Source organism: Mercenaria mercenaria, chromosome 4 (assembly GCF_021730395.1).
Source record: "Mercenaria mercenaria strain notata chromosome 4, MADL_Memer_1, whole genome shotgun sequence".
Taxonomy (NCBI): domain Eukaryota; kingdom Metazoa; phylum Mollusca; class Bivalvia; order Venerida; family Veneridae; genus Mercenaria; species Mercenaria mercenaria.
In genome coordinates this window covers 20724371-20738572 of record NC_069364.1, presented here as the reverse complement: position 1 = coordinate 20738572, position 14202 = coordinate 20724371, and the positions used below count along the sequence as shown (strand labels likewise).

The 14202-nt window shown below is 35.0% G+C and overlaps 1 protein-coding gene across 1 annotated transcript; it reads left to right on the top strand.

The window, feature by feature from the left end:
* On the top strand, positions 1-9954 carry LOC123553256 (carboxylesterase NlhH-like). Its single transcript, XM_045342999.2, has 7 exons — positions 1-1172; positions 2352-2502; positions 3816-3914; positions 4482-4602; positions 5036-5099; positions 5440-5561; positions 6468-9954. The coding sequence occupies exons 2-7, from the start codon at positions 2353-2355 to the stop codon at positions 7142-7144; spliced, it is 1233 nt and encodes a 410-aa protein (XP_045198934.2). The 5' UTR covers positions 1-1172; position 2352; the 3' UTR covers positions 7145-9954.
* Positions 9955-14202: the final 4248 nt, after the last annotated feature.

Sequence of the window (14202 nt, the reverse complement as noted above, 5' to 3'; positions counted from 1 at the left end):
AAAAGCTTAAGAACACTGTAGAAGCAGCATTTATGACTGTATCTTCATGAAACTTGGTCAGAATGTTAATCTTGATGATCTCAAGGTGAAGTTTGAATCTGTTTCTTTAAGGTCAAAAACTAGGTCACCAGGTCAAATCAAAGGAAAAGCTTGTTAACACTCTAGAGGCCACATTTATGACTGTATCTTCATGTAACTTAGTCAGAATGTTAATCTTGATGATCTTTAGGTCAAGTTTGAATCTGGGTCATGTGGGGTCAAAAACTAGGTCACCATGTCGAATCAAAGGAAAAACTTGTTAACACTTTAGAGGCCACATTTCTGACCAAATCTTAATGAAACTTGGTCAGAATGTTAATCTTGATGATCTTTAGGTCAGTAGATAAGGTGAGCGATAAAGGGCCTTCATGGCCCTCTTGTTAACACAAAATAGATCTGGTTTTGAATAGTCTCCCTCCATGTTTACTTTTTGTGAGTCGTTTATTCATGCGGTAGAAATAACACGTTGCACCGGTGAATGTAAAAGCTGTATTGTACGGTATGAAAACACCGTGTCAACGTCGCCTTGCATGTTTGATTCAATAATTTGCTACGAAAAAACAATTGATTGCTTTATTTTTTTAAAATGCGTGTGACCTTGAATAGTAGGCGTGTGAGCGTGATCTAGGGCCAAAATACGTGTGCGTGTGTCTTGACAGGTATGGATCAGTAGGTCAAAAGTCAAGGTCACAGAGAACTTTAGACTGAAACAGTTTCTGATTGATAAAAGGGGAACGGTCAGGTTTATAGTAGTCGAACTTCATAGGATCATTACTTGTGGTCACTCACTATATTCATATATATACTGTCACAACAAACACAGTATTATTATACTGTTCTAACATGCAAGATATTATTATACTATATACTTTCACACAGAACATCATTATACTATATAGGATATAATATAATAATAATTATACTATCATAACGCGAGGAATTATATTATACTGTCATGATATTATACTATAAATTCACACTGGGTATTATTAAGCAATCGTTTCATTTCACTCCTATCTCCTTCGTAGTGTACAAGTATCAGTCTTATCAGGGTAAACAAAACGTTACACATCGACTTAGATACATCAGCTGATAAAAGTCAAAGTGAGTTTCAAATTCTGATAAATCACAAGGTAATTATTTTTCATCTATCTTTTCTTTATATATGTTAAATGTTAACCTGTATTTGATATTCCGTGATATTTTGAAACTTGTAGATGTTCTTACAGACCTATATTAAGGGTTTAAACCAACAGCTTTTAGTGCTTAATGTTTTCCAAATTCATTGTGTATTAAGCTCGAGTAATTTGATTGGTAATTTTAAGATAAATTCAGACAAACAAATCATTTAATTCATTACAGAATTATGTATTGCAGAAATTATGTATATGTGAGCGGAATAAATTGATGATCTAAACTATTTGCCCAGTACTGTGTAATTTATTATAATTGTGTAATTTATTATAATTATACTAGTACATGAGAAATAAAAAAAGAACTGGTGTCCTTCAATTAACTCTTCCTTGATATATTTGTTTGTTTGTTTGTTTTGGGTTTAACGCCGTTTTTCAACAGTATTTCAGTCATGTAACGGCGGGCAGTTAACCTATCCAGTGTTCCTGGATTCTGTACCAGTACAAACCTGTTCTCCGCAAGTAACTGCCAACTTCCCCACATGAATCAGAGGTGGAGGACTAATGATTTCAGACACAATGTCGTTTATCAAATAGTCACGGAGAACATACGCCCCGCCCGAGGATCGAACTCACGACCCCACGATCCGTAGACCGACGCTCTACCTACTCTACCTACTGAGCTAAGCGGGCGGGCTTCCTTGATATATAATGACTTTCACAGAGTATGCTACCTTATGCTTTACCAAACAGAATCTATGTACTTAGCTGACGTTTCAAAACATAAACTGTTTTTTTTATATATAATATAGGATGGTATTTCTTAACTTTTAATCCCTTTTGGCGGCCGAAATACTTACAACTGTGACAGCATATACCAATGTTTGGTAAAATAGATAGAAGGGCTTTTACAGCATAAAATGACTTTTGACATAATATTGAACGTGTATATATTTTGAACTTGTAGCTTTAAGTCATTGCTGATGGGGGAAAGCTAAGGACCCTATCAGCATATACTGAATTTTCATTTCAGTTCATTAAATGTATGCATACTTAGCTAAAACATCTGATCAGATTTCACAACATATTTGATACAGAACAGAATGTGTATACTCAGCAATAAATTTTTGACGGTGCTCGGGTTGTCACAACAAAGACTGATTTTGATATAATATACAGGATGGGTGTACTAAGCTTCAAATCCTTACTGGTGGTCGGAGTATTGGTAGCCTTCACGGCATACTACGCACGTCCTGTCTTCCCTGCCACGGCCAGTAATCATGGTCTGAAAACATTTGTTGGATTGAGCTTCAAGATTATACACATTGTGGTAATTATTGCCATTCTTTGCATGAAATATAATGAGAGAGTATGAGCGTTGTAGTTTCACAACCGTTACAGTAAAAGATGACAATCGGTAAGAGCACAAATAAAAACGTTGATTATGTTAAGCTTTCTAGCGAGTTCATATTCGTTTCCAATGGTGCAATATATGAGCCATGCCATGAGAAAACCAACATAGTGGGTTTGCGACCAGCATGGATCCGGACCAGCCTGCGCATCCGCGCAGTCTGGTCAGGATCCATGCTGTTCGCTTTTAAAGCCTACTGCAATTAAAGAAACCGTTAGCGAACAGCATGGATCCTGACCAGAATGCGCGGATGCGCAGGCTGGTCTGGATCCATGCTGGTCGCAAAGCCACTATGTTGGTTTTCCCATGGCGCGGCTCATATTGTTTAAATGTCGAGACTCTATCTTAACCCTTAATCTGCTGAATTTCTGTAATGAACTTGTCCATCTTCAAATTTGGACAGTACCATTGACTTTTAAAAGTGGTTGCATACTAAAATTGTACCGGCTGAATTGCGAACAGTGGAGATTATGATCAGAGTGCACGGATGTGCAGTCTGATCATGATCTACGCTGGTTGCAAAAGCAAAATTAATCATGTCTAGCATGGTAATGGTAAACAATGTATCAATGTTACCTAAACGCTTCCATCTTCTTATTCAAAATACATAAACTATTATTATTCCATTCATATATAAGCACGTTACAATGTTCGCAGCAATACATAAATAAACTGGAAGTTTTAAGTAAAAGCCATGTTTACACTCATTGAGTTAATGGACAGACGGCATAAGGGGCTACTTATTGTTATACTTTATAAGGGAACTGTGCTGGTATCGACGTTGCGTGTTATCCTGGTAATCGTTTTGACGTTTTTAAAGTGCGAGGCTTTGCCGACCATTTTATTACTTTACCAATGAGAGAAAGTAATTCAATATGAGAAGACACAAAAATACTATGTTTTAATTATGTGATAACTTTTTCTGCTGAGATATCGCAATATCTTCTTTCTTTACCTTTTATAGACAAAGACAGTTCGACAAACATATATACTTAAAACGGCGACAATGTCTCAATGATTCAATGACATTATGGAATGGCTTTATTTCACTTCCGCGACGTCAAATATGTGAAAAACACTATGTTATAAATGCACTTTTTATGTAATTAGGAGTTGTCATTTTTCAAACGACAATACATGTATTTATATTTGTATTAAATTTCGAGTTTCACAAATTTATTACACATCAAATATAGAACTAACGCTTTATCCGTGCTTTATATTTGTTTAAGAGTTATGCTGGTGGATTTCTCGGATTTTCGCCTATCAACATCACTAGAGCAATGCTGGGTGTTTCAGCCGTGTTCGATAAACCATCTGACACAGTAGAGGTGACGCAAAATTTATCAAAAGTTATTTTCAAGCCCAATTTGTGCTTTGTGCTTTATTATAACCATATGGTAAATCGCTATTATAGCATGGGACTTTACAGTTCCATGACCGTTCATGTGTGATGTATGTGCCATTATGTTAATATTAAGCGAAAACAGTTTCAGAACGGTAAAATACAATAAGGTCAGAACTGCCTTCAGTCGTTGTTGCATCCGAATATTTTCTGTACTATGTAAAAATAGGAACATTTTCATCTCAGAGCACAGCATATCTGCTAGGACAATTGTTCATATAGAAGTTAATGTTCATGGATTTTGGCAATTTTCGCTCAGGCCCGTGTCCAGGATTTTTTTTTTGCTGGGGTGATCCAACCTGGGTTGGGTTCGGGAGGGGTATCCCCTCCGGATGTCGAAATTGTTTTAATATGGCACATGAAAAGATGCATGTTCCTGCTACTTGAAACACCTTAAGGATGCATGAGTGTATTATATATTTATACCCTTTACATGTAGGATGCTAAATATGTTATCAAGATTTCTTACAATTGATATTTATTTAATTGTCAGTCATTCACAACGACTATGGACGGAATAGAAGTTACCATTTTTAGACCCATTGCCAAGTCGGAAGCATTACGTCCTGGGATACTACATTACCATGGTGGCGGATGGGTTCATCTTTCTCCAAGTAACTTCAACTTTGTAAAGTATAATTTGTATAATATGCGTATATTACATCGCATTCTTTCTTCTACGATGGAAGCTCTTCGTTATCTATTATATTAATACCGAAAAATAATGAAGAAAACTGTCTAAGAAAATTAATTATTTTGACTTTTTAGAGCTTATACTAATATTTATTACAGTGTTGCAACGTCCTTCTGGTATAGTGAAGAATGAGTTATTTTCAAGCCGTATATATTGTGTTGTAGTTTAGAACATCGCGTTTGTGCATATAATTCAGCTGTAAGTTTCCCATGTTGAAATGTTTATGCTGAAGATTTTTCTGTTTTTACGGACTGTCCGTATTTCCGAAGACCTAATCTTGCTCCGTTCTTTATTAATTAGTATGTTAGCAAAACCGGCCAAACGATAACCATACTTGTCTTTAACATTTTCAGAATTGTACGCTCCATTTTGTAAGGCAGTGGTTGACCAAACTCAAAGTGTTCTAGTCTCGGTAAAGTAAGTGAGTTACACGCAACATATATTAAACTATATATTATAGCATTTCTGCGTATTAGTTGTTGACGTTTTCGCAACACCCGTTTCTTGTGTTCTTACATTCTTTGCTAGATATTGAGCTTGTTATGATGTGAACTTAAAGTGTCATCCATTGAAAGATTACTGTATATAGTTACATTTAAAATATTTTCATGAAAATAATTGTTGTTTGTATTTATAGATCTAATAATAACATGTTTTGTACGTACGCCATTTATATATATATAAAGTATAATATATTTGTGTGCAATATTAACACATAGAGCGTTTGGAAGATTTAGATGTTCCTGGATTTATATAGTTACAGGCTTGCACCTGAACATCTTTATCCAACACCACTAGAAGACTGTCTCAAAGCTTCCAGATATTTCCTCAGAAATGCAAAGGAATATGGAGTTGACGAAAACCGCGTAGGTGTCAAAGGTACATACACTTTGATCATAGTAACTTTGAATAAGAGATTGCTCGTTTATATAATCTAGTATGGCTACGAAACGATATACTGAAGAAACAATGTGAAGTGCCAAGGAGTAACACAGAAATAGTTCGGTGTAACCATTTATTTGTACTTGTCGTTTACATTACGACCATTCAGTAGTCCAGACCGGCCATATCTAAAGACCGTATGTTAACATTCACGTGAGAATAAAAGTTACTAAAGAAATTGATATTCATTAGGGTGACATTGGAGGTTTTCTTTCTAATATCCTTAATTGTATTGTATCTTTTTTTCTCTCGCTTTTCTGTAATATAAATGTCTTTTTTTTTTTGTTGCTGTTTTTTTGCAATACCATACTATATTTTCTTTTTTCTTTTTCAATTCCTGATTTGATTGTTCACATATATCACAGTATTTCTAAATAACAAATAGTCTGCTTTGTCAGGGGAGGGCCCCCGATAATGTTGTTATAACTTCTGACCCAACCCTTTTGTATATTTACATTGATGTATTTATGTATGCTTCTTGTATGTGTGTGTATTAAATATGTATATATATACAATAATATATGATTAAACTAAAACCTAACAAGGCAGTTTCGCTGACATTTGTAAAATTACAAAAAGTATAGACAAATTCCTTCAGTACACTTCTTTAACGTTTACTGCAATTATAGCACAGGAAGTAGATAATATTACTGTATATTCTCTATACTACACAACCAAGTGTTTGTTTAAAATTAGCAATTGAAATCACTTTCTAAATTTCAAGAAAAGAATTATATATATTAAGGCATATCCCTTTAAAGTTGAATATCAAACATTCTACTACAAATGGTTATCAATTGTCAGCCTTTTTCACAGATGCTATTGTTTCGTTTGTGTATCTAGGTGACAGCGCAGGAGGGAATCTAGCAATGGCTGCAGCACTTAAACTGTCCAAAGAAAAAGACCTACCAAGTTTGAAATTGATGTCGTTGGACTATCCCGCGTTACAGTTCTTCGATTTTAACCTACCGTGCTATCAAAAATATGAGCACGGACCAGGATTTCTTACTAAACGTTTGATCATAACCTATGCTCTTCTGCATGCGTTTGGGCATATAGAATATTATGACCTACTATATGAAGACCATCATGTAACGGAAGAGCTAAAGAAGTCTAAATATGCTCAGTATGTTAGTAAGGATCTGCTTCCACTTCATATACAAAGTGATGCTAGAAATTCAAGTATGGAGGAGACAAAAGGAGACAGAAATCGTATGCAGGTTCCTGATGAGCTAACAAAAATACTTACTGATCCATATTTTGCTCCTTTAATGGCTTCTGATGAAGACTTAGAACTCCTTCCTCCGGCGTACATATTTAATGCGGAATTTGACGTATTGAGGGATGATGGATTCTTACTTGCGGCAAGACTTGAACGGTTAGGCAAAACTGTTAAGATGACACATTTAGTTAATGAAGAGCATGGATATCTTAATTTTGTATCGATAGATCCTTCAGTAATGGACGAAATAAGAAATTTTGCTATGTTTTTTAATGATACATTAAAAATAAACACCTAATTGCACATGTGTTTTGGATGAAAAAAAAAATCAGCGTTTAGACTTTACTCAATGTGTGCACTTTTGACGTTTTTTTCAACTGATTATATGAAAGTGTATACTAGCCGCTATATCATTTTAAAAATAGTTCCTCCGTATAAACTGCATAAGCATGTTAGACGTCTGCCAAATTCTCAGTTAGAAATGTCAACTGCACTTTTTGGATGATTTGTACTCTTCCCCTGGGAAAAGCTGAAATTTTTTTTTATGTCAGAGTCTAAGAGTTTTATGTGTACCGTAGCACATCACAAGTCGCGCATATCGGTGCTTCGAACCAATCGCATTAAAACTATGGTCTATTCGCAAAGAGCTATGGCAATTACACTCGGATCCACTATAAATGAATCTGTTTCTTAAGCGTAATTTTCTTCATCAGATTATTGTTAAAACTGTTCTCCGCTCCTAACATAACTGAATAGAGGCTAAATGACTATATTTGTGCATAGCTTTGTGATACGAACACACCAAAGTCACTTATATCAGGTATAAAGGAATCAGTTCGGCAAAACATGTTTCTTTATGACATGACAAGTTCCGTATTACCATGTCCCATTTATTCTTTTTATTCTTCCAATCGAAATGAATCTTCATATACACCATCAGCATGAAGTGGACATTTGCATTTTATCGAGACTTCTATGTCCGGTTATTTATTCTGGAGTTATTGCCAATGTGAGGGAGACTTTAAGTTTGTCCTTTTTCAGTATGAAGACATGTTAGGTTTTTAAACTTGGTGTTGTCGCGTACTGATTAACTCCCCTTCCTGTTATTTTCTTCTTGACCTTCTTGGTTAGAGACCACCAATTGTTTTCCCATAGACTTACATTGTAACATTATGGCGTGTACGGCCTTCCATACATCGAAACATGTATATCTAATTTCAAGTTTTTAAAGATGTATCTTAGTTCTACCAAAATATCGGAAGAAACACATATGAATAGTGATACTTTATTTAAGTAATTTTCGTGTGAATGAGATGACCCCCTGTTTACATCATTGACATGGCGGGAGAAATTCGTTTGATAAAACTTTTTTTCAATACACATAAAATGGTGCAAATTTTGTCAGAATGTATAATAAAATACTGTAAATGCAGTGAAAAAATATCAATTTTGAAAAAATAACCACTTCCTCGGTTTGTTTACATGACTGACCAATCAGAACGCACAGATGTTACCTTATTCCCAGGTATAAATTTACCTCATTCCCAGTAAGTTCCCTGTACTTTTTTGGATTGGTGGTCTCTGACCTCTTCAGAGAAGACGGCAACAAATCTAAAGATGTTGAGGAGTACAAGAAACAACACAAAAAAATATGAAAAACAAATGAAATTAAAACAACGTGAAATTATATTGAATCATGGCACTGGCTTCCAGACCGTTCGACAACAAAAAAATAATAGGATTTTTTTAGCTCACCAGGGCACAAAGTGCTCAAGGTGAGCTATTGTGAATGATCGGCGTCCGTCGGCGTGCGTCGTGCGTCAACATTTGCCTTGTGAACACTCTAGAGGTCACATTTGTGACCCAATCTTTATGAAATTTGGTCAGAAAGTTAGTCTTGATGATCTCTAGGTCAAGTTTGAAACTGGGTCATGTGGGGTTAAAAACTAGGTCAGTAGGTTAGATCAAAGAAAATGCTTGTGAACACTCTAGACACCACATTTTTGACCCAATCTTTATAAGACTTGGTTAGAATGTTAGTCTTGATGATCTCTAGGTCAGATTTGAAACTGGGTTATGTGGGATCAAAACTAGGTCAGTAGGTCATATCAAAGGAAAATCTTGTGAACACTAGAGACCATATTTTTGACCCAGTCTTTATGAAACATGGTCAGAATGTTAGTCTTGATTATCTCTAGGTTAAGTTTGAAACTGGGTCATGTGGAGTCAAAAAAACTAGGTCAGTAGGTCAGGTCAAAGGAAAAGCTTGTGAACACTCTAGAGACAACATTTTTTACCTAATCTTTATGAAACTTGGTCAGAATGTGAGTCTTGATCATTTCTAGGTCAGGTTTGAAACTAGGTTATGTAGGATCAAAAACTAGGTCAGTAGATCAGATCAAAGAAAATGCTTGTGAACACTCTAGAGATCACATTTGTGACCCAATCTTTATGACACTTGGTCAGAATGTTAGTCTTGATGATCTCTAGGTCAAGTTCGAAACTGGGAAATGTAGGGTCAAAAACTAAGTCACTAGGTCAGATCAAAGGAAAAGCTTGTGAACACTCTAGAGACCACATTTTAATCCTATCTTTATGAAACTTAATCAGAATGTTAGTCTTGATGATTTCTAGGTCAAGTTCGAAACTGGGTCATGTGGAATCAAAAAATAGGTCAGTAAATCAGATCAAAGGAATAGCTTGTGAACACTCTAGAGACCACATTTGTGTACTAATCTTTTTGAAACTTGTTCAGAATCTTAGTCTTGATTATCTTTAAGTCAAGTTTGAATCTTGGTTATGTTGGTATGATAACCCACCCAGTCACATTATACTGACACCGGGCTGACTAGTTCTAGCACTATCCTCTTAATGCTGAGTGCCAAGCGAGGGAGCTTCTAGTACCATTTTTACGTCTTTGGTATGACGCGGCCGGATATTGAACCCACGACCTCCCGCACTCAAAGCGGACGCTCTACCACTAGCCTACCGAGGCGGTAGGCCACAGTTGTAACTCAATCTTAATGAAACTGGGTCGAATGCTTGTCTTAATAATTTCTAGGTCAAGTTCGAATCTGGGTCATGTGGAGTCAAAAACTAGTCCCCCGGGTCAAAAAAAGGAAAAGCTTGTGAAATCTCAGGGCCACAGCTGAAAACCAAATCTAATAAAATTTAATAAATTGTTTGTGACAATCTTTAGGTCTTTTTTAAAACTCTTGGCCCATGGGGGGTTCAAATAAACTAGGTCAGGGGTCAATTAACTCTTGTGAGCGATAATAGGGCCAGGGCCCTTTTTGTTTTTTGCTAGATATTGGAAATTTTTGTTTAATTTCGAAGAATGTTTTTAAAACTTAATTCTGACAAATTTTATAAAAAACATATGAGAAATAGTTGTTTTTACAAATTTTTAACGATAAAAAATCGAAAGCGTTTTTTTAAGGTTTACTCGGGGTAAATGCCTTTTTTTTAAAACGCGAAAGTAAAACAAAATTTTTCCAAAAGCGTTTTTGGGTAGCGACATAGCGCCCAGCGAAACCTTATTTTTTATTGCCGCGGGGGCCCGGGGGTTTCCCGGTAAAAAAAAAAAGTATTTTTGGGGGTCATTTGCCTTCAATTTTACAAAAGAAAATTAAAACACACATTTCTGTCGGGATCTAACTATGTGATGTCCCTTTTTTTTTTATCTGGAAAAGTAATGATCCCAAAAAAACGTTCAGCAATTTTGCTTAAATGAGCATGCATATTTTTAACATTTCGCTAAAAAAGATGTTTTAAGAAGTTAATCATTTTTCATACTGTAAAATTTAATAGTTTTATGCTTGTCATTTTAAAAGAGAATTTATAGGGTTTTTCATTTTTTTTTGGGTTTAACCATCTGTTTGTGTTAAATTAAAAAACCCAAACAAAAATTAAAAATATAAAGTTGACTGCAACTTTCTGGTATTTCCTTCCCTTTTTTTTTTCCTGCTCAAATTAAAAACTGGCAGAAATTAAGTAATCGAAAACAAATTTTACCTTTAAAACAATGAAATACCAAGGAAAAGAAAATTTTAAAACCCCCCAATTCTTTGATCGAAAAATGAAAAATTTTAAAGTTCCCAGATACATTTACAAAAGTGGAAGCATTATAAAGTGAAGGGAACCCTTTGGGGCAAAAAACCCCCTTCCCGAGGGTTTTTTAAGTTTTTTTGGGTTTTTTTGGGTTTCCCAAAAATTGCCATTTGGGCTAACCAGCCATTGCTAGTTGACTTTTTTTAATCCCCCCACCATGTTTGGTGGGGGGGGGTTTGGGGGGGTGCGGGTATACGAATGGTCTCCGTCCGCCCCTTCCGTCCGAAACAATCGTTTTCCCCGCTCTTTAAATTATTAAAACCCCTTGAAGTATTTTCAGGGAAAATTTGGGGACAATTAATCCCCTATAAAAACGATGGGGCAGACCCTAAAGGTCAGCAGTGTCAGCTCAAGATAAAGGGTCAAACCAAGTTAAAGGGTTTTAACCTTTTCCGTTCTGTGCCCATTTTTGTATCTCCTTCCCCCCTTGGGAAAGATTTTAATATATTTGGGCTGTGTTTTTCCCCCTTATCAAACAAAATGTGCAAAATTTAAAAATTTCCCAATCCCACTCAAGGTAAAGGGTCACAACTAAAAAAATTTAATTTCCTTTTTTTTTTTCCCTTCCTCTTAAAGGGAAATTTTCTTCAATTTAGACCAGGTGTTCACCTTTTTTGGGGAGGGTTCGCAAAACCCAGGGGGCCCCACCATTCATGTTAAAGGGTTTAAAAGGTCATTTAAAAATATTTGATTTTCAATACTATCAACCTTTTCACTCCCCATAGAAGGGGTTTGGGGGATAAAAACTTCTTTCAGATTGCTTCAATGAAAAGGGGGAAAGGGAGATATCGAATTCCAGCCCGCAGATAATTTTTACCTAAAAAACCAAATTATATTTTGTGTTTTGTTTGAACAAAAAAAATTTGCAAATAAATATGGGGAAAATTAAAGATATTTACATGAAATGGGGGGAAAGCCTGAAAAAACGAAACCCAGAACTCTCTTGAAAAATTTTTGTAAGGGTTTTCCCAAATTTTGAAAACTTTTTTCCCCCTTTTTAATTTTTCGACTCTGAAGGGTATTCAAGAAATTTAAGTGAGGATAAAAAGCTTTAAGAACAAAATTTCATTTTAAAGTTTTTGAATTATATTCCTTATTGTCCCCCCCCCCAATTTAAATTTTTTAAAACTAATGTTGAACAATATTTTTTCCCATTTGCGCTAAAACCCATAACATTCTTGAATCATACCCCCGTGGGATGTAATTTTAATGATTTTTCTTTTTTGTTGAATAAAAAATAACAAAAACCCCTTTTTACAAAATTTCATAAATAAAAAAAAAGAGAAATTTACGGGTTTCCCAAGACTCTAGCTTGAATAGTTTAAAATTTTATTACTCTCCTCCCCCTGTCTCGTAAAAATCATTTAAACTTTTTTTTAAGGCCTTTATGAAAACTTTTTTTCCCTAGGGGGTTGGGGGAATTTACCGCAGGGGCCGGGTTTGCCCCCCGGGGCAATATCCCGTCAAGCCTTAAATTTGTTCATTACCAAAATGTTTAATCCTTTTGTTCTTTTTTAAATCATGTTATCATTACATGTTTTAGAACTAAAAAGAAACCGGAAACAAAAACAATGACAAATAATTGTGTCGACAGTTCGATTAGAACTCGCGTTATTTGGATAACAAGGCGGACGTTGCATCGAAAAAAAGCTATTTATAGACTGCAAAATCAGATAAAACATGTTTTTCCCAATTAAAGGGGGGCCCTTTCAAGAATAAAAAAAAATTTTAAAGGTCTTATAGCTTTAAATGCTATTTTTAGAGAAGGGGTATAAGACTTTAAAAAATAAAAAAAACTTTTTTTTATGAAATTTGAAAAAATTTTTGGTACAGGCTTGAGGGTTTACCCGAATTTTTAAAAACTTGTTTAAGGACGCATCGACTTTTTAAAAACCGTTTTTTGGCGGGTTTAAAGGGACAGGGAAAACCACGAAAAGCGGTGCCCGTGTTTTTTTCCGTGGTTTGGGGAAATCCCGAAAAAAAAGCGCCTCTGTCTGGAACGTGCCCCAGGGCAAAATTTCAGCTGCGTTAGGGCTAATTTGGTTAATTGGGGCCTTAGAGACTTTGGAAGTGCAAACTTAGGGGGGTGCAAATTTGGGGTTATATAGTGGTAAAAACCTTTTATTTGTTCGAATGAGCAGTTTTTCACGAGAAATGTGTATAACAGAAACGGAAGAAACAACACAACTTATAAATGTTTTTAAATTTTTATTAAAATGAAAAACATCGCAATAGGGTTAGCCCCTTCCCCAAAATTTTAAACTTTTTTAACCCTTTCCCTTGCGGGAACCCAATTTATTTTTTAAAGGGTCTGCAAATTTATAAACACAAATGAAAGCATAATCCCACGATCCCAAGTTTACCACCTGTATTGCATCGAATTTTCATGTCAAAACCTTGGCCATGTCCAAAAACAAAAAAATTTGCAGACTTATGCAGAAGGTCACTGAAAAATTTACAAATAGGATATATAGAATGGGCATATAAGAATGAAAAATTGCATTTTCAAATGTAAAAATGTTAAATGCCACTGTTAAAATAAGGGCTTACATGAGTACGAAAGCAACATACTTTTTTGCCTAAATATTGTTCCATAAAGGTGAACCTTGCCCTTTTGGAAAACTTTTAAAGGGAAAAGGGGAAAAATTTTTAAAGAACTACAAGCTGACCCAATTTGGTCGGCCCATTAGGTTTAAAAGGGAATATTTTTTTAAAAGGACGAACAGGTTGCAAGAAGAAAGGTTACATATTTTTTGCTGAAATGCTATATTAAATTGGACTATATGGGGTTTGGAAAAAATTTGAACATGACGTTACTGTCAATTCGATTTTGAAAAAATTAATACCAGCGTTTAACGGATCAAAAACTACCTGGGCCTTTCTTCCCTTTGTTTTTCCTGCCCAAACTGTTTTATATATAATTTCCATTTCCCAAATATTTTTTGTTTGTCCTTAAAAAAACTTTCAAAATCCCTGTGTTGAAAGAAGCAACAAATTCTTGAAAAACCCTTTTTGAAGTTTTGAGACTTTTTCCCTATTTTTTTTTGTTTTTTTCACGGGTAAAAAGGTTTTTTCCAAACCAAAAAATCCCACAAATTATGAGCTTTTAAAAAATATACCTACTACCACCCCCACATAAAGATATTTATTACAAAAAGGGAAAAGGGGTTTTTTGAAATAAACCCAACCCGGTTTTTTTAAATAAATTTGGGGTAAAATAGAAACCTTAATTAAAAAAATGGGGCT

Coding starts and splice junctions, on each gene's coding strand:
- LOC123553256 (XM_045342999.2), top strand. CDS start 2,353: ATGGGTGTACTAAGCTTCAAATCCTTACTGGTGGTCGGAGTATTGGTA. Junction 3,915..4,481: donor AACCATCTGACACAGTAGAG/GTGACGCAAAAT, acceptor TTTAATTGTCAG/TCATTCACAACGACTATGGA. Junction 4,603..5,035: donor ATGGGTTCATCTTTCTCCAA/GTAACTTCAACT, acceptor TAACATTTTCAG/AATTGTACGCTCCATTTTGT.